At 44.6% G+C, this 23,677-nt stretch overlaps 3 protein-coding genes across 7 annotated transcripts; 1 reads left to right on the top strand and 2 right to left on the bottom strand.

Moving 5' to 3' along the window:
• Positions 1 to 1,028: 1,028 nt before the first annotated feature.
• On the top strand, positions 1,029 to 4,105 carry LOC130391032 (probable G-protein coupled receptor 173). Its single transcript, XM_056601220.1, has 2 exons — positions 1,029 to 1,878; positions 2,718 to 4,105. Exon 2 carries the CDS (start codon positions 2,900 to 2,902, stop codon positions 4,103 to 4,105), a length of 1,206 nt encoding a protein of 401 aa, XP_056457195.1. The 5' UTR covers positions 1,029 to 1,878; positions 2,718 to 2,899.
• A 3,308-nt stretch (positions 4,106 to 7,413) lies between these two features.
• wdr13 (WD repeat domain 13) lies at positions 7,414 to 14,551 on the bottom strand. Of its 5 annotated transcripts, none has more exons than XM_056588973.1 (10): positions 14,473 to 14,551; positions 13,955 to 14,041; positions 13,607 to 13,838; positions 13,101 to 13,213; positions 12,705 to 12,835; positions 12,302 to 12,609; positions 11,165 to 11,345; positions 10,727 to 10,868; positions 8,668 to 8,786; positions 7,414 to 8,227 (listed from the first exon to the last, which is right to left on the bottom strand). In XM_056588973.1, the coding sequence occupies exons 2-10, from the start codon at positions 13,993 to 13,995 to the stop codon at positions 8,043 to 8,045; spliced, it is 1,452 nt and encodes a 483-aa protein (XP_056444948.1). In that variant the 5' UTR covers positions 13,996 to 14,041; positions 14,473 to 14,551; the 3' UTR covers positions 7,414 to 8,042. The 5 variants fall into 5 exon arrangements, with proteins under 5 accessions (XP_056444948.1, XP_056444954.1, XP_056444932.1 ...); XM_056588979.1 differs by having other exon boundaries at positions 13,955 to 14,026; positions 14,473 to 14,531; XM_056588957.1 differs by having other exon boundaries at positions 14,230 to 14,480.
• Positions 14,552 to 16,881: 2,330 nt separating this feature from the next.
• On the bottom strand, positions 16,882 to 23,677 carry LOC130390907 (protein-serine O-palmitoleoyltransferase porcupine-like). The gene is made up of 15 exons (XM_056601097.1): positions 23,652 to 23,677; positions 22,890 to 23,032; positions 22,603 to 22,795; positions 22,434 to 22,477; positions 21,581 to 21,762; positions 21,352 to 21,482; positions 21,219 to 21,239; positions 20,864 to 20,878; positions 20,640 to 20,765; positions 20,454 to 20,554; positions 20,241 to 20,317; positions 20,047 to 20,110; positions 19,814 to 19,899; positions 19,192 to 19,302; positions 16,882 to 18,405 (listed from the first exon to the last, which is right to left on the bottom strand). Exons 2-15 carry the CDS (start codon positions 23,023 to 23,025, stop codon positions 18,304 to 18,306), a joined length of 1,389 nt encoding a protein of 462 aa, XP_056457072.1. The 5' UTR covers positions 23,026 to 23,032; positions 23,652 to 23,677; the 3' UTR covers positions 16,882 to 18,303.

Here is a 23,677-nt window from a genome sequence, read left to right as displayed (position 1 = left end):
GGGTTATGGAAATCTATGCAGCAATCATCCAAAATATTAGTCATTCTCTTGTGAATGTAGTTATGCCGAGGTAAACTCTGCCATCTTTTATATATCAACCTGCTGCTGTTATTGTTTCAATGATGCCAACTGCCCACCCCAACGATAAAAAATGTCAGTGGAATTCTGAATAAAAAACGTGTAGATTAAATCACAGGTAAAGGAAAGGAGTTCAATGGCCTCAACTACCCCTCGGCCTCTTCTGAAGCTGTAGTCAGTGTCACAGAGTCCAGGGATGTCGAAATGAGCCTTTAACATATCAAGCAAAGGTCACACATTGCACTGAAGTCATAGTGTTATATTACAGAGCAGGCCACTCAGAGAAAGTCAGCTAATTCAGTCGTTGAGGATTCCCTAGGAAAACTCTTGAAATGTTACACGGTTGACTACAGGACACGTGTAATGTACTGATGATGATGTTGTTGTTGAGGATGATGATGAAGATGATGATGATGATGATGGATTGAGAATTTTTGTGATCAACCTTTTCCTATCAAAATCAGTTTTTCATTAGACTTAATAAAAGTATTTAAGGTTAACTGTTTGTCTGTGTGGGGGAGTGTATGTGCGTGCGTGTGTGTGTGTGTGTGTGTGTGTGTGTGTGTGTGTGTGTGTGTGTGTGTGTGTGTGTGTGTGTGTGTGTGTGTGTGTGTGTGTGTGTGTGTGGGGGGGGGGGGGGGGGGGGGGCGTGAATGCATGCGGGTGGGTTTTCGTGCATGCATGCGTTTATGTGTGTGTGGATGTTATTACCACTTTATGCTATATTTCACAGTTAAAATCCCGTGGCCAGCAGCAGGCCAGTGGACGGTGTTTTCTTTGCTACGGTTTTATTCTCGCTGTCTCCCCTCCAGCCCCTAGCATCCTCCCCTCCCACCCCAGCGCTCCCATCTCCGAACACAACCGACATATTCCGCGAATGTGCGAGCTGCTCCCTTGCAAGCAGCCATAATTGGGATTATTCAAAAAATAATTCGCTAAATCTAGCCATTATTATGTTTGATTTTATCCAGATTTCGGGAGGGTTCCTCAGACAGAACTGCAAGTGACCATGCTGGATTTCGTGTGAATTCTTTATATTTTCGGTGATGGAGATTTTTATTATGGACTATTAAGCTTTTGTCTCCCTTCGCTGTGGAGAGCAAAACAAAGACTGCACATTACTGTTCCGCGTACATCAACTGCCTTCGATGTGAAATATGAAAAAGCAGGCATTGACCGAGGACATTGTGTCTCTAAACGAATTGTTCTCTTGTCATTAGTCTACCAGGACGATACTCACGAAGAGGATGCGCGATCTTTTTTCATAACGTTGGTGGGTGGGTTATAATAAGCATTGAAAATCTGACATCATTTGGATATATGAACAAAACATTTTTTTCCCCCGCGTATGTTCCAGTCATCGTCGGTTTTATTTGTGATCTGGATATCCATCTTCGACGTGATGCTACATGAAATCGCCTTTTATTATCATCAGAGGATGTTACACGGGGACAAAATCCAGAACACATCCTCCTCCTTCGCTATCTGAAACCGAGAAAAGGGAGGCTGTGAATATTGGTCTACCTTCACAGAGACCCCACAGCATCCATAACCTAGATATCTCTGTTTGGTGATCAGCTGTGGATGATCAGATATCCCTGTAATGCGTTAGGTTTAGTATAGCCCTGTGCCGTGGAGGAGGATTTATGGATAACAGGTGTTGTTTTGGCTTGACAGCACACCGAGAGCATGAGGCTGAAACACAGCTTTTCTCCTAACTCGAACAACATCGGACCGAGGCGTTGGGGATCATTTGTTACTGTTTGGAACCGTTCATTTGACCAAATAAAGGGATGAGAGGTAGGTAGTCCCATTTAACATTTGAGACACACGCACGCGCGAAAACACACACGCACGCGCGCACACACGCAAGCATACATACAATATAAAAGAAGACTAAACTGTGCAATTGCAGTGCCACCTGTTTATGTGGTCCACATTGCTGTGTTGTTAAGGGCCCACCAGGCCTCACACTGTGTATGCATTGGCATGATTAGAATACGTGTTCACGTTAGATCTGTGTATTATTTCCAACATTGAAGAAAGGCAATTCTGATTTCTGAGATTCCTTCTTTGTTTGAAGACGTGAAGGCTGTGCTGGGATGTGTATTATAATGTTCAGCTTTTGTGAAATTAAATCATGGTTTTTGACCAGAAAAACGTTGAACCATCTATTTCAATAGATAATCAACAGTTCTGATATAAGGCAAGGCTTCACCCCGTTGTTGTTCTTCCCATTTCCAACACCAGTGTCTCCTGGACATGAGGCCTTGTGTCGGCTGTGCTCTGTCTGTTCCAGCCCCCTGTACACCCCCATGCATTCACTCAAACACCCACACTTGCACAAAGTATGTGAGCTGGTGTATCTTAGCAACGGGCAAGGTAATTACTGTGAGAGCCAAGGAGTTGGCATGCTGTAGAGCTGCTGATCTGATCCGAGTCATAGAGGGAACAGGGAGGCAAAGCGCTCCTCTATGTTGCCTATAGCCGACACAATGTTCTCTGCAGCCGTGGCCTGGTCGCCTTTCCCCCTCCCTAATTCTACAAGAGCCACAGCCAACATGTCTGACCACCTTTTTTCGACGCTTCAGGTGGGAAACCTTTGTAATTTTCTATTTTCTCTGTCCCCACATTCACAGGTGGTGAGGTCCTGGCCGTAGAGGAACCATGAGCCTGGTCTTAGAGTAGCTCCTCTCAGCCCCACCTTGCGAGACGAGAGAGCGAGAGCCTTGGGAGAGCCACCAGCGGCTGTAGGAGGAGTGGTGGTGTTTAACAGGGGCTCTTCCTCGCCACCGCAGCTCCGGTGGTGTATCGGGTCACCATGGCTAACCAGAGCTTCGCCATCGACGGCCCTGGTAGCCTTCTGGCGGTGTTGGCCTCGCAGAGCCAGGCCAAAGGAGGCGGCAGCACTGGCGGCGGCGGGGGCGGCAGCGGCGGCGGAGGGATCTCGGCCTCGGACGTCTCTGCTTACTTTAAGCTGATCTTCCTGGGGTTGATCATCTGCGTCAGCCTGGCGGGGAACCTGCTGGTGTCACTGCTGGTCCTGCGCGACCGGGCGCTGCACAAGGCCCCCTACTTCTTCCTGCTGGACCTGTGCCTGGCCGACGCAGTCCGCTCCGCCGCCTGCTTCCCCTTCGTCCTGGTGTCGGTCCACAACAGCTCCGCCTGGACCTACAGTGCCTTGAGTTGTAAAGTGGTGGCGTTCATGGCCGTGTTGTTCTGCTTTCACGCCGCCTTCATGCTGTTCTGTGTGGCCGTCACCCGCTACCTGGCCATCGCCCACCACCGCTTCTATGCCAAGCGCATGACCATCTGGACCTGTGCGGCCATCATTTGCATGGTCTGGACACTGGCCATCGCCATGGCTTTCCCGCCCGTGTTCGACGTGGGGACGTACAAGTTCATCCAGGACGAGGACCAGTGCATCTTTGAGCACCGCTACCTGAAGACCAACGACACGCTGGGCTTCATGCTCATGCTGGCCGTGGTGGTGCTGGCCACCCACGGCTTCTACGCCAAGCTGCTGCTCTTTGAGTATCGGCACCGCAAGATGAAACCCGTTCAGCTGGTGCCAGCCATCAGCCAGAACTGGACCTTCCACGGCCCCGGGGCCACCGGCCAGGCCGCAGCCAACTGGATCGCCGGGTTCGGCAGGGGCCCCATGCCGCCCACTCTGCTTGGCATCAGGCAGAATTTACACAATCAACATCGACGCCTGCTGGGGATGGAGGAGGTGAGGTCAGAGAGGAGGCTGGGCAGGATGTTCTACACCATCACCTTGCTGTTCCTGGTGCTCTGGGCTCCCTACATCGTGGCCTGCTTTTGGAGGGTGTTTGTCACGTCCTGGGCCATCCCACACAGGTACCTCTCCATCACCGTGTGGATGAGCTTCGCCCAGGCCGGCGTCAACCCCATCTTCTGCATCCTGCTCAACGAGGACCTGAGGAAGGTGCTGAGAGCGAACCTGCCCACCTATTGGAGGACTAAACAAAATCTGCCTCAGGATGAGGCCTACTGCATCATGTGATGCGGCCTACCGCATCATGTGATGAGGCCTACCGCATCATGTGATGAGTTCTACCTCATCGTGTGATGAAGTCTACTGTATCATGTGATGAGTTCTACCTCATCATGTGATGAGGTCTACTGCATCATGTGATGAGTTCTACCTTATCATGTGATGAGTTCTACCTCATCGTATGATGAAGTCTACTGTATCATGTGATGAGTTCTACCTCATCATGTGATGAGGTCTACTGCATCATGTGATGAGTTCTACCTTATCATGTGATGAGTTCTACCTCATCGTGTGATGAAGTCTACTGTATCATGTGATGAGTTCTACCTTATCATGTGATGAGGTCTACTGTATCATGTGATGAGGCCAACTACACCATGTGATGAGTTCTACTGCATCATGTGAGGAGGTCTACTGCATCATGTGAGGAGGTCTACTGCGTCATGTGATGAGTTATACTGTGTCATGCGATGAGTTCTACTGCATCATGTGAGGAGGTCTACTGCATCATGTGATGAGGGGACGGCAAGGCGTATATCCAAGATCAAATACATCAATAACAAAATAATAATTCACGAAGATAAACTACATTAACCAAAAAAAAGTCAAAGTGTACGAGTTAAGTTATAGTATAATTTATGTTTGAGAGGAGCCCGGGCAGTAAACGATGCACCTTGATCGTGTGGTGCACCTTGAAGTGTCCACGTCTGTGTTCTTTATTTTGATTAAGAGTGCTGAGATTTCACTGAAATTACCTGAAAAGATTGTGTTTGAGAAACGAGCAGAGAGGGAAACAGAAAAAAATAAATGAGTAAATTGGGTTTCACAGACTGTATGACAAATGTGTGAAAGATCAATGAAAAAACAATCATCAATACCAAGCCAGTATGACAGACACCATTTAATATAATGTTGCCTTATTTCAGAGGGTCATGTTGTATAGTTAGGCGTCTTTGGGGGCCTGAGCCTGCAGAGATACACAGCGGACTGAAAATCTTTCAATTAATGTGTCAACGGACTTTCAATGGAGAATGTTCTTTTAATGTGGTTCCAGACGGGGAAACACAACACACAATAACACAGAATTACGAATGGATTCTTTAATATTAACCCTAACGCCTTTTTCATAGGTTTCAGAGGAAACTGCAAAACATGAAGTGGAAAAGACATTCTTGGAACCATTTGCGAAGCGGTTATGCGCCCAAAGCCCTAACATGCTTGATGTTTTTGGACTTCATTCCGGGACTGTCAGGATTATTTGTACTATAAAAAAATGCCTGTTTTCCTTTGTTTGTAAACTATACATGTTGAGCAGATGACACTATTTTGAAATATGACTTGATTTAATATTGTACAGACTGTAGGGATTAATATATTTCGGCTCTTTTTTCTATGATATTTGTTTGTGTGTGTGTGTGTGTGTGTGTGTGTGTGTGTGTGTGTGTGTGTGTGTGTGTGTGTGTGTGTGTGTGTGTGTGTGTGTGTGTGTGTGTGTGTGTGTGTGTGTGTGTGTGTGTGATGGAGAGAAATAGCATAGTGAGTGTAAGTGTGAAAGAGTAAAGTGAAAAGAAGGGAAAGAAAGAGTGAGAGAAAGATTGAAAGGGATTGAAAGAGATGAAGGTAAAATACTGAAGATTGACCAAATGGTTGCATAAAATGCCATTTTTATAGTACATTTATTTTGTTGGCCTAAAGATACCAGTCTTTTCCAAAAAACATCCTCTAGTTATTGCATCCTTGCAATTGCTGCAACGGACGATATGGTATGTATTTTGGGTTTTAATCAGAAAACATTGTATAAATGAATGATTGTGAGCAGAGAAAATGTAATAAACCAACCTGCACATTCTAAGAAAAGGTCACTCATTTAAATGCGACTTTGATAATGACGTGACGTTTTCTTTAAATATTGCTAAATAATTCAAATTGATTTTTTTTGGTTGCAAAAGATCCCCCTCAAATTAGTATTAATATTTAAACAGTGCCAGGTTTCATGACGGCCATATCTCTCGATGGCTACTATATTTGTCTTTAATTCATGATTACAGTTCATTCCAAATATATATTTGGGAAATGCTTTTAAGATTTTGGTTGGGTGCACCGAAACAGGCTTTGGCCAAGTTGGCTCTCCAAGTGAAGATTTATGTAATGAAAATGTCTGACCCATGTTGGGCATACATGCATATTTGTGCAGTAGGATTTCTTAATGTGTACACTTGCACAACATACTGTATTAGCATGCATTTAACTGCATTTCATAGATCTGAGAATGGAGATCAAACTGTATAGCTGTTGGAAAGGCTTGGAAGTTCGAAGTGAAATGAGGTCCATTGTTTTTGTGTCTGGCAATTCCTTCGCAAGACAATATTATGTATCTGTACAGTTAAACTGAGTAGGTTATTTTGCCCACTCATTAATAAAGACTCTACTTTTGATGCTTTTTTTGTTTCGGGTTTGGTGAGCTGATGAAATACATGGACCACTGACAAAAATCAACCCAATGTAAAAGGAAAACAAGCATACTGATCCTAAGAGTTAGACACAAGTCTTACAAACAAGGCTTTAGATTAATATCTAGAATCTGAAGCTCCGATCTGGGTGAACAGGGCGTTTCACTTTCTGTTGCATCACCTTTTTATTTGTGAAGAACAAAAGATTATTGTACAATCTGCTGAAAACATTATAAGAATAATAATGTGCTTTATTTATAAAGCATCTTTCCTACTTAAGAATGCGGCACAAAGTGATGCTCCAGTTTACACCTTACACATTGCATTTGCCTTTAAGCTCTGTTGTGAAGTTTACGTATCTGGGGAGTATAAAGTCCTTCTGTGAGGATCTTCATGGTCCTCACCAACAATGTAGCCTCGTAGAGATAAGCCTGATACCACAGTATGTCCTTATGCAATGGTCATTGTTATACAAATAAGTGTCCGCCCTGCTTAAGCAGTACACACACAGGTTGTGTTGATTCTTGCTACCCTGAGGTACCGCAGTCCAGCTGGATCAGTTAAATATGGAGATCCATTCTTCACTATGTTTATCCAAGAGATAACAAGAATGATTGTACGTACAATTAACACATTTGCAGACACAAATATTTCCATGTCAAATACTGTTAAAAGGCAGGTCTTGCTGATGATGACCAATATCGGGTACTCAGATGTTTATACATTCTATGAAGAATTTCCTTCAAATGGTCAGTGCCAATCTTTCATAGATGCAAATGGTCATTAAAAAACTAGATATATTTATCTATATCTAGATATACAGTATACATCTCTTTCTCGGTTTTTCTAGTGACTCAAAGCTTCCGAAAAATAAAAGGACCACTCCTTACAGGAAGTTTCAGTAGTTTATTTATTCATCTTGTGTGCATTAAATAAATTATATTAATCTGCCAATATCGTGACTTTAAACCAGCAAATGCAAAGACACAGACACACATTCTGATTCATGATTCATTTCAAGTGTCAGTACGGACTTGTTCTGGATGTAATGCCATGCACATCAGACTACACCACCAAAGAAGAACTGCAGAAGCTAAACAAAAAAACATTGGATAACTCTCACCAATACCTACTGATGACTCACTTCTATGTCAGAGAGGACCTCTGAATATTGTAATGGAATGTGTTGAACATTGGTTTGTGTTTCGGTTCATATTCTGCATATTCTAGATAGAGCGGGAGATTAAGGTTCACGTTTCCATTGGAGCTGCAATCTCTTCTTATTCATGTTAAACTTGGCTAATCAGATGGAGTTGTTGCATTAGTGTTTCCTTCACAAGACCATTCCTAAAAAGACCACCTCCTTCAACGTGTGCTGCCCTGTGGGCGTTAACTAAAGCCAGCTGCGACCAGACCAGAGCCTGTGTGGACGTATGCCTGGAAGGGGTAGGAGCGTATTGCAGTGGGTGGAAGCGCTGGCCCGTCGGGCCACATGGTCACTTCTGTTCCCGCCTCCAGATGATGACCATGCCGGTGGAGTCGGCTGACGCCAGCAGACTCTCGTCGCAGTTGAAGCTGACGTCCAGCACCGGGCCTCCGTGGCCCTGCAGCTTGTTGACGATGGCCTTGGTGTTGCGCTCCACGTCAAAGAAGTACACACAGGTGTCCTCGCTGCCCGTCACTGGTTGAAGGATGGAGATAGGGGAATGTTATGAAGACATGAAGGTGTCCAGGTTTAACTGTTGCACCAATTCTGATGTTAGTGATTTTTATATAACTAATAGCTTGACTATTACAGTTTTGGATTAAATTAAATTATTTATTTTTGAATTCATTTATGCAAATTACATTTTGGGCCAAATTATATTAAAAAAAAAACATCAGAGGTTTAATCACTCAAGCAATTTTTTTCTTATCCGATTTTTAATGACGTTATGAGGCAACCTTATCACCAAACGCTGAAACACCCCCTCCAGTCCAACTCCAGACCAAGAGTTTAACACAAGACGAAGGCAATACTTGACCTCCCCGTAATGCTTCTCTTCATCCGTTTCCGCACAGTACACCCTTGAGAAAACCATTTCCTTAGCGTTCCAGGGAGAATGAGGGGAGATGACCTACCGACGCAGGCTCCCTGTCTGAAGGACATGAGGGGGCAGAAGATGCTGTGGACGTGCTGGGAGCCGTGCTGGATGGGGAAGCTTCTCTTCAGCTGCAGTGTTCCCTCGTTATCCACCACCCTGTCCACAGCACAACACCAGCCTCCAATCAGTTTTAAAACCACACCGTCGGACACGGAGAACAACATTACACTGTCATTGTGACATAAAAGTGCTCCGGGTTCTTGGTCTACGCCCCTTTGTATTGGTCAAGGGAAACAGAAAGAAGTACAGAGGCGTATACAACGCCCCTGTACTTCTTTCTGTTTTCAGCACCCCAACAAAGGTACGCCCCCTGAATTAAAAGCACAACAACAGAACAACACCAACAACAGATCCGCCTTCACTAAGTGTCTGACAATGCTCTTGTCAGACACCAACAGTGTTGTCAGACACCCTACCGATACAGTAATAACGTAACACTTGACCACTACAGTAGTAATGCAACATTCTGACATGTACCGTAGTAACGTAGCACTTTGACCTGTAGAGTAGTAGTGTAACTCTGACCTGTACAGTAGTAATGTAACTCTGACCTGTACAGTAGTAATGTAACTCTGACCTGTACAGTAGTAATGTAACACTGACCTGTACAGTAGTAATGTAACTGACCTGTACAGTAGTAATGTAACACTGACCAGTACAGTAGTAATGTAACACTGACCTGTACAGTAGTAATGTAACTGACCAGTACAGTAGTAATGTAACACTGACCTGTACAGTAGTAATGTAACTGACCAGTACAGTAGTAATGTAACACTGACCTGTACAGTAGTAATGTAACACTGACCTGTACAGTAGTAATGTAACTCTGACCTGTACAGTAGTAATGTAACTCTGACCTGTACAGTAGTAATGTAACACTGACCTGTACAGTAGTAATGTAACTCTGACCTGTACAGTAGTAATATAACTGACCTGTACAGTAGTAATGTAACTCTGACCTGTACAGTAGTACTGTAACTCTGACCTGTACAGTAGTAATGTAACTCTGACCTGTACAGTAGTAATGTAACTCTGACCTGTACAGTAGTAATGTAACTCTGACCTGTACAGTAGTAATGTAACACTGACCTGTACAGTAGTAATGTAACTCTGACCTGTACAGTAGTAATGTAACTGACCAGTACAGTAGTAATGTAACACTGACCTGTACAGTAGTAATGTAACTGACCTGTACAGTAGTAATGTAACACTGACCTGTACAGTAGTAATGTAACTCTGACCTGTACAGTAGTAATGTAACTCTGACCTGTACAGTAGTAATGTAACACTGACCTGTACAGTAGTAATGTAACTCTGACCTGTACAGTAGTAATATAACTGACCTGTACAGTAGTAATGTAACTCTGACCTGTACAGTAGTACTGTAACTCTGACCTGTACAGTAGTAATGTAACTCTGACCTGTACAGTAGTAATATAACTGACCTGTACAGTAGTAATGTAACTCTGACCTGTACAGTAGTAATGTAACTCTGACCTGTACAGTAGTAATGTAACACTGACCTGTACAGTAGTAATGTAACTCTGACCTGTACAGTAGTAATGTAACTCTGACCTGTACAGTAGTAATATAACTGACCTGTACAGTAGTAATGTAACTCTGACCTGTACAGTAGTACTGTAACTCTGACCTGTACAGTAGTAATGTAACTCTGACCTGTACAGTAGTAATATAACTGACCTGTACAGTAGTAATGTAACTCTGACCTGTACAGTAGTAATGTAACTCTGACCTGTACAGTAGTAATGTAACACTGACCTGTACAGTAGTAATGTAACTCTGACCTGTACAGTAGTAATGTAACTCTGACCTGTACAGTAGTAATGTAACTCTGACCTGTACAGTAGTAATGTAACTCTGACCTGTACAGTAGTATGTAACTCTGACCTGTACAGTAGTAATGTAACTCTGACCTGTACAGTAGTAATATAACTGACCTGTACAGTAGTAATGTAACTCTGACCTGTACAGTAGTAATGTAACTCTGACCTGTACAGTAGTAATGTAACACTGACCTGTACAGTAGTAACTTATTGAGGCAGGCGTTGACCAGCAGAGAGGGATCCCTGGCCTCTCGGCTGATCCACGAGCGAGCAGATATGCTGCAGATGGAGCTGCCCTCGCTCACCACCAGACGCTTGGCTTTGGTTAGCTTCCCTGTGAGAGTGTGCGTGTGCGCGTGTGTGTGTGTGTGTGTAGGGGGGAGGGCACAAACAGCCGACACAAGCAGAAAAAACAGATCAACCCAATTTCCTCTGAACCACAGGCACAAATTATAATTTTTATTATTATCGTCCAGACAAATAAAACGATAATAACACACACACACACACACACACACACACACACACACACACACACACACACACACACACACACACACACACACACACACACACACACACACACACACACACACACACACACACACACGCAGAGCTTTTGATGTCTACCTGTGGCCATATCAAACAGGAAGGAGAAGATGCTCCCCCGGTCGTCCCCGGCCCACAGGATCCGGCCGGGCGCATCAAAGGAGAGCGAGAGCACGCGGCCCGTCAGCTTACTGGAGCCCCCCTTCACCTTCTTCCCCGTGGAGATGTTCACCACGTGGAGGTGGTGCTTGCTGTTCCCCACCTGCACCACACAGTCAACCAGGAAGCATCAGCCACCAGTTCATAACCTTTGCCAAGATTGAGCAGACCCCTGGGCATCCGTGTGTGTGTGTGTGTGTGTGTGTGTGTGTGTGTGTGTGTGTGTGTGTGTGTGTGTGTGTGTGTGTGTGTGTGTGCACTATATAAAGATAAAAAATAAATTAGCCCTTTCTTTTTCTACCAACGCCACATCGCAAAGAGTCCGAACATGAATTGTAGGTTGGGTTGGCCATGTAAAAATAACCACAGCAAGTGCATTCGCACTGCGCAGCTCCGCGCCATTCAAAAAGAGTGACTCACCCACCGAGAAACAAGAGACAAGAGAAAGAAGCTTTGGATGCACACGCCAGCCTGCGATGCGGTCATCAAAACAGTCGTCTATTAAAAGAGGAACGGATCTGAGGCCGCTGTGCTGTGTGTTCTGCTGGCAGCGTGCAGCGGCCATGGGGGGAACAGCTCCCCGTCTAGCCTGGCATGCCTGCGCTCTTATGAGAGGCTCCTAATATGGCTCTGGTACCAGCCGACCGGCCCTTAATGAGACATACAAACCGGCCTTTTAATCATCGACATCTTCTGATGGGGACAATTTGCTCATGGCAAACTGGAAACCAATAAATGATGGGCTTTGGTGAAGAGGAAATAGAAGTAGACACTAGCCAAGTAACCCTACTAACCCCCGCTGCAACAATACCGATTACCGTGGGACACCTGGCCATGAATATTCACGGGAGTGAAAACACCCACACACTCATACAGCGCATAACAAAACAAGAGGTCAAAGTGCAACCTCGTGTGTGACAATAACAATTATATTTCAAAACAAACATTTTAATCCAAAATTAGCATGTTCTGTTCTGCACAATTTCCTATATCCGTTATTCTGCTTCCATATTCCTTCCTGCAGGAAAGAACATTGTCCACCATGAAACCTGCACTCACCACAGTCAGGTTGTTGTTCATGGGCTGGAAGGTGCAGCACAGCAGCTCGCTGGACTCGGGGTCCCGGACCTCTCGGATGCAGCGCCCGTCCTCCGTGTTCCAGATGCGCAGCGTCCCGTCGAGCGACGTCGACACGATGACGTCGTTGCTGAGGGACCAGGCGAAGTCGGTGACCGGCCCGCCGTGGCCCTTCAGGATCACCTTCACGCTGGCCGGGGGCGGCGACAGAGTCATGATGGACAGGGTGCCGTCCAATGAGCAGCAAGCGAGGAGGTGCTTGTCGTCATTGGCGAACTGCAACCGCGGAACTAAATCAAAGAACAAGGGTCGAAAGAAAATGCCAAATTAACTTTAGTTATTTATTAGTTTAAAGTCGACGGTACAAATACACAAAATAAATCACCTGCTGAGTCCACGTGTTGGTCAAATATGTGGTGCATGCCAGCAAAAGCGTAGTTTTCGCTCAGGGTGGTGTCCCCCGCCATGGCGCGGCTGGCCTCCGCCACGGAGGTGGGCACCAAGCTGCCCGGGGGCCTGCAGCCAGCGGGAAACAAGAACAAACCCCGGAGGAACACGATCAATAAAACACACCTCACTGCAGCGTCCTAAAGCTGACAACTCAATATGAAGGATGTGACCGTTACTCACAGAGACCATGCCATGACAGCTTACAGGCAGTAAATCTCAGGAGAAAAGCAATAGCACTATGCAGGACCCAATGAACCAACGCAGAACGCGGCCGCGTGGCGAACAGAAGGCGGAAATGTACCAGCGCTGGGATTTATTCCCCGGTGGGTACCTTTCATCGTAGACGCCGGCCCGGTTCATTTGGGCCTGGAGCTGGTAGGAGCCTCTGCTGACCGACCGGCGGTGACCGCGGGTCCCCTGAGCGCGGGGGTCCTCCTCAAAGTCCTGTTCAGGAGGAGCAGCAGCGGGGGGGGGGGGGGGGGGGAGAGGAGCCAGGCCGCGTGGAGTGAGCCAACGTGCATGCAACAGGCATTTCATTGGCAATCAACAAAATACACATGCTGAGAGAGATATTTTTCCGTGGTAAATTGTCTATCCTATGTTTTTAATCTATATTCGTTATTTTAATGCCAGCCCCTTCCAACCAAGCTGCTCAGTTAATCAGTCATTCGGCACTGCTACAATGATCTCCGTCTCAAGAGACTGACTTGGGATCGTTCACGCCAAGCAAAAGTAGTCATCGCTACTTATACCCCCCACCCGTACTAGTATATACATTTAGCTGAGCATGGATATATCTCACTGCCCCTCTCTAAGCTCCGTTTCCCTCGGTCTGACCTCCATGCGGTCCAATGTTGTGCGGGAGCTGCGCACACTGCTGGCCCTGAAGCTGCTCTGCTCGGACAAGGGTCCGTAGCGCAGGGCCAGCAGCTGACTGCGCAGCCTCAGGTACTGCCTGCGCAGACCTGGTTCATAGCCACACTTGGCATTCTCTCTGAGCAGCTGGCTGCGCCGGCGGATGTATTGGGTGCGGAACTGTGGGAAGGTTGGCGTGCGGTAAGCATTATACCTAGAGAAGGCAGAGACAAGACGTAGGCAGACTTATCGACCAACGATTATGTATATACTGTTACACATAGAGCAGGCCTATTGATGACCCTCACTGAGCATCCTGTTGCCTCTTACCTTGCGTCCACTGCCAACACCTGCTGCCAAACTGCGGCCATTCCACAAGCACTCTGGATGGAGAAGAAACCACTGCCGGGGCAGATTCTGTGTGTCATTGTAAATAACAGAGCGGTTTACGCCATTACTTGAGTTGGCACATTAGACAGAGTAGGATGGGTAATGATTGGTAGATGACACCTACTTTAATGTAAATACAAGCTAGCACATGGGGTTTTATTGTGTATTTAACGAGTAAAATAAAGGGTAGGTTTGTAATGATAAAGATAGCCTACGTCATGGCTGGTATCAGGTGAGCCGGGCAGAAACGGAGGCCAGTGAAACACGGCTGGTAGCTAGCGCGCTATCAACCTAGCATAATACGATATAACCAGATGCGAACATCTCATCTCTCCAAATGTATTTTAAAAACTAAAACCCACCATACGAAGTACATTTTAAGACATACATTTGAATACCCCTGCATTCATTGTATTTATTCATTTAATAAACAGTGGAACTGGGTTACAATTGCTCACCTTCCTTAGCTTCTCTCCATCGCTGTTTGACAAGTAAGTCACGTGACACGGCCAACCCAAACATTGGGCTGGGAGAGACTCATGAGTTGGAGCGTTATCCCGGGCTGCCTCAACGCAAGCTCTGGTCTCATACTTCCCGTGAGCTGTGTACGCAGGGTAACAGTCCCCAAAACGAGAAGATTAGAAATATGAAAAGGAGAATAACAACAAAGACAAGGCAAATAAATATGGAGATTTCTGATGAATGATTTTACGAAGCAATATCCGAAACATGTAACGGAAACGGATATCCCAGAAGTCTCACCGTTGCTAAACCCATCTAAATGAAAGTCCCGCCCTGGCCAATAACGCACAATTGGAGCAGGCGCACCAAGCAACCTACACAAGCATTTGCATTCAGCACCATTTATGAGACCATTGCATAATTATGTAATTCAGTTATAGAATCATTGGGAAATATATGCTTAATATATACTTCAATATAATTCATTGTTGATACGTTTTTGTTGACACGATTAAATCAAATCTTATCAAGCATATTCAGTGCTCCATATTCAGTGCTCCATCCACTGGATAAGTGGATAAAACAGGGCAAAAATAAGCCATTATCAAAGCTAAAAATATTGCCAACACAGTGGAAATCAATCATTGAAATAGCCAAATGAGATACATGATAATTACATAGTGGCCTGCATAAAAGCATAGGCCTAGGCCTAGGCCCAAGCATTCATCTTAAGGAAAATGATTTAATCATAGGTTCCTTTTATCGTTTCCAACACTCAAGGTCTAGCCTCAAAGCTTCTGTTTAAATGAGTCTATAACATGATAAAAACACAGTCATACATAAGCATGTTGTAAAAGCTTTCTTGTCCTAACAACAGTGCATGGCCACAGCGGCATCACAATGGTGGGATTAAAAGGTCAGCTCGGAGATTTCGCCTGGCTCAGCAAAGGCCCAGAGGTGATGGACCGGCACTCAGCTGACTGGGCTCTTTGCTTGTTGGTGGTGTTGTTTCCCGAAGGGGCCCCGCTGACCGGCCCATTCACAGTGGCGGTCCATAAATGAGCGGGCTGAACCCCACACAGGCACAGCATTTCAAATCACGGACTTTGGAACACAGCCAAGATGCCAGGAACAAAAGGTATGTAAAGGAAAACACTTTAAGACTATATATTACATAGGACTATTATGTATTATTAATGTTCATTTAGGTGCTCACGCAGTATTCTCATCCATGCCATGTGTCATGTTGTAGTGAAATAAAATAGGTTCACCGTGCCATAGCAAAATGTGTAACACGTTAGTAGGCCTAGTACCAGAAATGTATTTATTAACCACTTGAACCATTTCTATCCCTTTTCACAGGTAATAAATCGGACAAGAAGTCAGCTCCCAAGGTAACTGTGATTAAAGAATATACAAATGAGATTGATTAACTTGACTAGAATAGACCTGAGATTTGCAGTCAAGTTAATCAATGGTATAAAAACAGACTGATTCGTCATCCATCTCATCCATCCATGTGGTGTTTCCTTAACGTTCACATCATTCAATCGTTCCATTCTATTTACAGCAACCTCAGAGTCCTAAGGAGCAGCCGAAGAAAGGTGATCAGAAAGGAGATGATAACAAGAAGCAAGGAGGTAGGCATTAAACTAAGACCGTGTTCCCATAGAGTAAATCCCTCTACAGAGAGGCTCTGCTCACAGGCAGGACCGTTCACATTCAGACCTCCTTTACATGCTGAGGTTTCATTACCCCGCTGAGCGCCTCCACTGAAGTGACATGTCCGTCCTCCCCCAGCAGGACAGCCGAAGGGAGAGAAGCAATAACTTCCAGGCCTTCGTGAAGATGGCTTTGGAGACACTGCTGGGGTCCTGCCGTCGTAAGCACGCGGGTCCTCAGGGCAGGCAGGGCTGAGTTAACCTACATGGCTCTCCCCTCCTCCCCCCACCACCACCACCCCTCCTCTCCCTGGGCGAGGGTGTTTCAGACAGCATCTGCTCCCCCCGCAGAGGGGCCCAGAGCCCGACGTGATCTCCATCCATCACCATCTGCCCTCACCCTCCACTCCACCCTCCTCTGCTCCCCCCCCTCTCTTTCTTTCCTGTTTCCCTCCTTTCTCCGCTTGAGTCTGCTGTACGGCAGGTCCAACCAGGGGTCCGCGCTCAGAGCAAAAAACACTGAAGACCTTCCCAGTCCTTCCCAACTCAACCCTACCTTCCCCCAACATCGACCCCTTTTCTCTTTGCCCAGGACCCTTGGAACATGATTGGCTGTCTAACGGTCCATTCATTCCTCTTGTAAATAAACATTGAAATAAACAATTATTTCTTACAGCAGTATGTTGTGTCCTCCTCTTATTAGACACAGGAAATCAGCAGAATCAGATAAACATTAGGTTTCGATGTAAATTGTATTTGAAATACTGCAGCATTTGCATAGGCTCCAATTTGTTAGAAACAATACAATTCAGTTCAGCATTTCAAATAGTTTGGGGTTATCATGTTTGGCACGGCAGGGTGCTTGTGCAATGCCCATAATATATCATCTTTAAAAAATGGGAAATATAGTGAGAATTTGTATGCTAACAAACATGATGAGAATTATAGGATTAACGCTTAAAACAGAATCGATAAATAAGACAAAATACACTAAATACTGTGAATAACAAAAGATTATTGAAACAAATAAATGAAAACACACAACAATAAAAAATAACCACGTCTTAAAACCGGAATACATAAATATATACATATAAATTAATATCAAGATAAAACGGAAGGTCTATAACTCAGAACATTGACTTAAGGGTGATTTATGATGTTCTTTGAGATAAAGTTCACAGCTAACAAAAATGGAGAAAAATATATTGATTCTCAAACAGTGGTTTACAAACACCAATAGGAAACACACAGGAAAATGTCATGAATCAAATAGGAATGGGAATCAAATTAGGGGATTTTTTATTTTAATTATTATTATTTTAATAATATTCACATAATATTAACCTGTGGCCCTGCCCCCACCTGCGTTTGTTAGACAGAGACGTCCACATGCAGGCTGATGAGAATGACCTCTAGCAGCAATCCCCTATTTTAGTTTCTACAGTACTTCTAAACCACTGATGTAAACACAACGAGTTAGTTATTTTTCACACTCTATCAAAAATTCCCAAATAGGAAAAAATACTATTGTTAATAATAAAATCTATCTTTATTTCCTAAACATGTGCTTTTTTTCTCGATCCAAAGGGAAGTGGTTGTTTACCTATACAGTACATGGCTAAAAGAGTAGAGATGTAGTAATTCTAAGGATAGATGCTATCACCACCAAGGAAAATCCCACTGGACGGGCAACTCTCACAGTCGATGGCGAGCCCTAGATAAAGGCTACTCAGAAGTGTCCGGTGAAAACAAACAAATCGCTGCCATGCCAACGGCTATTGATTGTGACTCGCAGAGAGCTACCTGAAGCTGTCGTCACAACTCCCCAAGAGGTGGAATTAGCAACTGCAGCTCAGAGTTCAGGAAGAGATGAGGAAAAGGCTGGGGTGAATAGATCTAGAGTATATACAGTATATACAAGTATAAAACAGCCAGTCCCCAGGTTGTAATGGGAGCGTCTGGTTCCACGCGTTCGGTCCCGACCGCACAGCTTGCTGTGATTGGTTGGATCGCTCCGGAGGTCCCTCTGCCAATCCCTGGTGGACGAGCTCACAGTGGGAGGGGCGGGGCTGGGGTTGTGTTATGAGAGGCAGTCGTGCAGTAAGTTGTCCCCTTATTGCTTTCTTACTCATCTCCTTCCCGGGTCTGCGTCCTCTCTCCCCACTATAGGAGGATGCGGTACAACACCCAGCTGCCGAACGTCAGCCAGTGGCTGCTCCAGCTCAGCTCCGACCACTTCTGGATGGTGTGGTGGGTCACGTCGTCCTAAAGGAGAGCAAACACTGTTTTTCAATACGTTTTTGTTCAGGGTGTGTCTAAGGACATACTTGCAAGTGTCCATAGACACGGTGTGTCTATGGAAACTCCTTCCATGTTCGGAGCCCTACAGTGGAAGTGGTTCAACAGGTGAACCAAACACCAACATCAACATCAACATCAACATCAACATCAAACCTCTCATAATGTGTCTCAGTTTCCCAGAATATCTGACCCACGTACAGCAATGTTTCTATGATGGGCAGTAGTGGTGCAATAATGTGTCTAAGAATAGCTCATGGATTCAATGTTACCCTATGCGACTAATAACCAGCAGGTGCTGTTGGGGTGCAGAATGTCTCGAATGCTCAATGATCTTGATGCCCAGCACAGTACTAGGGGTGGGGGAAGAATAGATTTTTCGAAAACGGGAATGGATTTTTGTTCTGGAATCGCTATGAATCGAGAAATCGAATTTGAATCGAATCATTAGATACCGTAAGATTCGCACCCCTAAGGGGCAATCAGTAAATGCATTCTGCATACTGTGGGCGCCTTTTGTAGTTGAAGGTTTAAATTAATCTTAACTAACCCATTTCCGATAATAATTTATAGTACTAAAGTTATTCAATACAAGGTGGACTGTGGACATTGGGGACTTAACCGAGGGCTATTGGGCTGGGAGTCACCCCCCTAGCCACTACATGACTCAGCCAGCATCCGGGGAGCCCTTCAAGCAACATGGCAGTTACACCTAACACCCAATGAGAGGGACGCAAACTGTGCGGAGCTCACCTCCTCCTCATCCATGTAGTCCACGCTGGAGTTGAACACAGAGCCCAGGTAGGTGAGGTGGAGCACGGCCAGGGCGCTGAACGCTGTGTTTATCACAAACACCCATATCGCCTGGCAACAAGAAAGACAGTGACATTGATTGACGTTATTATGATGACTAGGAATAATACAGATAAGATAGTTGAATGCAAATCCTTTTTCAAACTTGGTTGCAATTCAATAGCCTTTTATTATGGCATGGTTTATTCTCCAGACAATTTCTGCTGCTTTTGATGCACTTTTTCTCACAATCAGCCGAATGGGATTTGCTAGGACTTGAGCCAAATAACTCAGAAAAATGAAATCATTAGCGAGACAAAAAGGAATCCATTGAAGTGCTGTTTTGCAACTGCGGCAGTCGTTTTTGTTAGGATTTTGTGGGCTGGCAGCACAATCCAACCTCTCCATTTACATCATAGCTTTCAACTGATCTGGATTCATCTTAGATAACTTGTTATATACTACTAACTTTAATTTAGTCGTGACTTTTAACATAGTTTGTCTTAATTATGAGGCACGGTCAAAGGCAATGCTTGGCGAATACAAGGCAACGCACCAAAGACAATCTCAACATAAAAATCACCTTTTTGTTGTGATGAGGGCAGTTGGGCGGACATTTCTTTGACAGCACACACGCGTTAAAGATGGATGCCAGCCTTTTGCGTAATACTGAAAGATAGAACAACATTGCCACAACAATAAAAACTCCTTGCAAGGTAAACTAAAGCACTGCAGTCTACAAACCCCAGTACAGCCAGGCTAAGCAGCTGCTCCAAACAATGCCAAAAGAAGAAAAAAAAAGATAGATATTCTTACCATGCTCAATGTACGTGATGAACCCTAGAGAGAGCAACACTGCCCCCAGGTGAAAACTCAAGCCCTAACAATATCAGGCGGAAGAGACAAAGAAAGAAAGAAGAACGAAATACTTTCAGTGAGACACAGAGACATGTCGAGGCATCAGAAAGCTGTGGTGATTATTAGCGTAAAACTAGAAACATCAGACTCACGTGCAGGAGGGCACTGGCTGTGTACGTCACCATGATCGCAGAAAACGTTCCGAATTTAAGAGCACTGGTGAACACATCTAGAGCACAAGAGACACACTTAAATAAGGCGCATTAGCATTCCCTTCATGAACATGAAATAAAAGCAACAAACAAAAGTAAACAGTGCAGTCACAAGGGAATCCACTGCTGCCGGGAGACACTAAGATGACTTACATGTGTGGAGGAAGCGAGACATTGGGAGGTTCCAGGAGGTGACCACCTCCACCATGGACCTGGGGAACTCAATACTCAGTGGCTTGGTCACGGTCACATCCCTGGAAGTCGAAACGTAACGCCGTTTGTTAGAGCTCAAATAGAAATAGCTCAACGATATGTGCTATAGCTGAGAGTGATTCTGACCATTTGAGGTTTTCCTTCTCCTCTGTGAAGCCGGCTCCAGCCAGCGTTGCAGTGGTCTCGCTCAGAAAGCCGACAAAGTAATTACTGAAGTGAAAAGACACTGCGTTCTCGTACGCCAGCAGCCACCTGGGGGGGTGTTAGTCATTACATGTTGTGTTCGAGTTTGACTTTAATGAAGATGAATGGATAAAAACACTGAAAATGTTGTTTTTGTTTTAACATACCTTGCTGATGAACCCCTAAGAACCAAAGGGATATATGAAATATGCAACGTGAAACGTTATATACAATAAAATACCATACAGAATAAGAACCACATATGAAAGGCTGCAACTGTTTATAAAATCACGCTCCAATTAGGGGATTATTCAAAAGTTTTTTGGGAGATTCAGTTCGTGGATCTTTCCCTTAAATTAATAAAGGCTTAAAACAATCATTCTCCACCCTAAATTCCCTGTCAGCATGCCATTCATCATGTCACATTTATTTTGATTGGACGAACTGTTGCTAGAAGCACAATATTGTGTGTGATGCCAAATATAAATAAGCAAGCAATTTAGCAAGGTGTTAAAACCTTACCTGATCTTCCTTCTCTTTTTGCTATTCGGAAAGCATGAGAAAGGGAATTAGATAAGGTTAAACATTAAACAAAATGAGTCTGCAACTGAAGGAAAGCTGAGCAATATATAAGTTCAAGTTACTACACACTCACCTGCGTAGTAACTTGTCCCCGTAGATAGGTATGAAGTATGGAAAGAGGTAGGGCGCCACACAGTTGGATATAACAAGGCAGAACTGGCTCTTCACCCAGCTGATGGACACTTTGAAGAACCATGAAAAGCTCTGAGCGGGAAGAGAGGAAAGGTTAGAAACATTAGCCTGGATATTTCCTATGCGAAAGTATCATGAGATGGATGTAAGGCAAAGAAGGCCAGGCGTACTAGTTTACGTCCTTCCAGGGCATCCTTGTAGCTGTTGAAACTGATCCAGGGACCGAATATGACGGTGCCCACAAAGTAAATGTAGCCCATGAACTCTATAGGTGAAGGCACACTCTTAACAACCCCTCTGTCGAGATCAAAGGCCAGCGAGATAGCCTTCATGGCTACCACCATCTGGGAACCTAGACACAACAACAACAACAAATATTAAATATAAAGCAATTGTGTACATTATGTGATTAGTGAGATTAAGTGCTGAGCATGGAACCCTACTTGTTTATAGGTGGATAGTGTTACCAATGAAAAGTCTGATAGTGTTACCAATGAAAACAGGTAATTCAATATAAAGAATGTGGAATATATCCTTTCCGTACAGAATATATATATATATATTCATGCATCTAGGCTGATGCTGTTAAGTAAGTAATTATATATTATTTGCTTAGAGATAATAATATTGTTATTATTATATTATGCTTAGAAATAATAATATGTTATTCAACAATATCTTTGCGATTGTGCCATGCTGGCACTTCAGTTGAATATGAACGTGCTTTGTTTACAATCTATTGCACTTGTAAATCAGAATGCATCATTGAAGTATTTATTGCTGTTATCCCTCGATTTTGAAGGACTCAAGAGAGTTGTAGTAAATCCTTAATCAATGTAAATATACCGTAACCTAGGCTAGTGATAAACATGTTTTGCTACATCTCACATGATTTCACGGTTCGGTTCCGTCCAGTTTACAGCTGACACCTCAACTAACATCCCAATGCTCAAATGCTATCAAAATGGAGGCGGTCATGAACAAGCTTTATAAATGCCTTGCCAAATGGATTAATGAGCCTACCTCTCATCTTGTGCCAGGTGGTCGTGTCCATCATGTGCAGCTCTCTGATCACAAGACACACAAGACACATCCAATGTTAAACCGATATGGTGACGCAGGACAAACCCTCGCTGCAACACCCCAGTCTAGGAGCACCGTGTTCATGTGGTGTTAGCCAGAGCACACCAACCCTAGCAGCAGGTAGATGAGGACGGTGATGGAGAGGAAGGTGCCTCGGATGCTGGAGTGCCGACACAGGAAGAGGATGAGGTAGCAGAGGAGGCTGAGGAGGACCACCCAGATCATGTGCAGCTCAAAGAACAGGTAGAGGGTGTAGAAGCCCCCCGCCACAGTGCTCAGGTGCTTCACAAATGAGGGGAGACCTGGCCAAAAACCGAAATAAAGGAACATTAAAAAAATATGATCAAAGCAGGTATACAATTGTTGCCAGGCACCATTTTAGCTGCGCTCTCTCACCAAACATCCAGAGGAGTCGGCACAGCAGGCAGATGACCAACAGCTGCCAGACCTGCTCCAAGCCCTGCTGGGCTGTAGGCAGGAGACAGCCATGGGTCAGCTCCTGGAAGAACTCCTGCCGGCTGAATGTCCCCATCACTAGCCTGTAAATAGGAAGAAAGTCCAACAAAAATAGCAATAAAGAAATATTTGAATCCCCATAGTAGGCTTATATTTAATACTTAGTATAGACACACGGTTGGTAAATCATTGAGTCTTCCTTCTTCTCTGTATAACCTAAAATAGCAAATCAAGGCAAAAAAAAAGCGTCACGCAATCCATAACTAGAAGTGAAAGGCTTCTCATTTAATATTCGTCGGCTGTATGCACTTGGAAATAAATATTTGTGCGCTCGAATGAAATAGGCCAATGCAATATTCAACTTGACACAAAAATAAGCCCGGGCGTTCTACGGGACCCGATATATATGTGTATTTCTAAGTGTGTTGAATAAATAGATATTACACACTACTAACGTTATGCTCTCCGCAATGCAGGAGTTGACTCACAGCCCCCTAGCTACAACAGATGCTAACCACTGTGCCTCTCGATTGAGAGCTAAAGGTTCATACGAGATTGAGTGTTAACTACAAGGTGGCGATGGCTGCTGAACTTGCTAAACCTTGTCTAGGATTATAAGAACCATAATGACACTAAATGCAAGCGAGCTGCTCCTCGTCTTTGAGCGAAACATGCATTTTAGTTTTAAGAGGGAAAACTTACCCTTTAATACCGCAATAAAAGGCGTG

Source organism: Gadus chalcogrammus, chromosome 1 (genome assembly GCF_026213295.1).
Source record: "Gadus chalcogrammus isolate NIFS_2021 chromosome 1, NIFS_Gcha_1.0, whole genome shotgun sequence".
NCBI lineage: Eukaryota > Metazoa > Chordata > Actinopteri > Gadiformes > Gadidae > Gadus > Gadus chalcogrammus.
Note: the sequence above shows the minus strand (reverse complement) of the source record. Positions and strands in the feature narration are given on the sequence as shown.

Bases quoted from the DNA above. Each gene is read 5' to 3' on its own strand.
- LOC130391032 (XM_056601220.1), top strand. From the start codon at position 2,900: ATGGCTAACCAGAGCTTCGCCATCGACGGCCCTGGTAGCCTTCTGGCG.
- wdr13 (XM_056588948.1), bottom strand. From the start codon at position 14,052: ATGACACACAGAATCTGCCCCGGCAGTGGTTTCTTCTCCATCCAGAGT. The intron at 12,836-13,100 runs GTACCCACCGGG...CGCTGGCTGCAG, and splicing joins GCCGGCGTCTACGATGAAAG to GCCCCCGGGCAGCTTGGTGC. The intron at 8,787-10,726 runs GTCAGTGTTACA...TGCTGTGGACAG, and splicing joins AATAAGTTACTACTGTACAG to GGTGGTGGATAACGAGGGAA.
- LOC130390907 (XM_056601097.1), bottom strand. From the start codon at position 23,025: ATGGGGACATTCAGCCGGCAGGAGTTCTTCCAGGAGCTGACCCATGGC. The intron at 22,796-22,889 runs GTGAGAGAGCGC...GTTTTTGGCCAG, and splicing joins CCGACTCCTCTGGATGTTTG to GTCTCCCCTCATTTGTGAAG. The intron at 19,303-19,813 runs GTGATTTTTATG...TCTTGTTGCCAG, and splicing joins GCCCTCATCACAACAAAAAG to GCGATATGGGTGTTTGTGAT.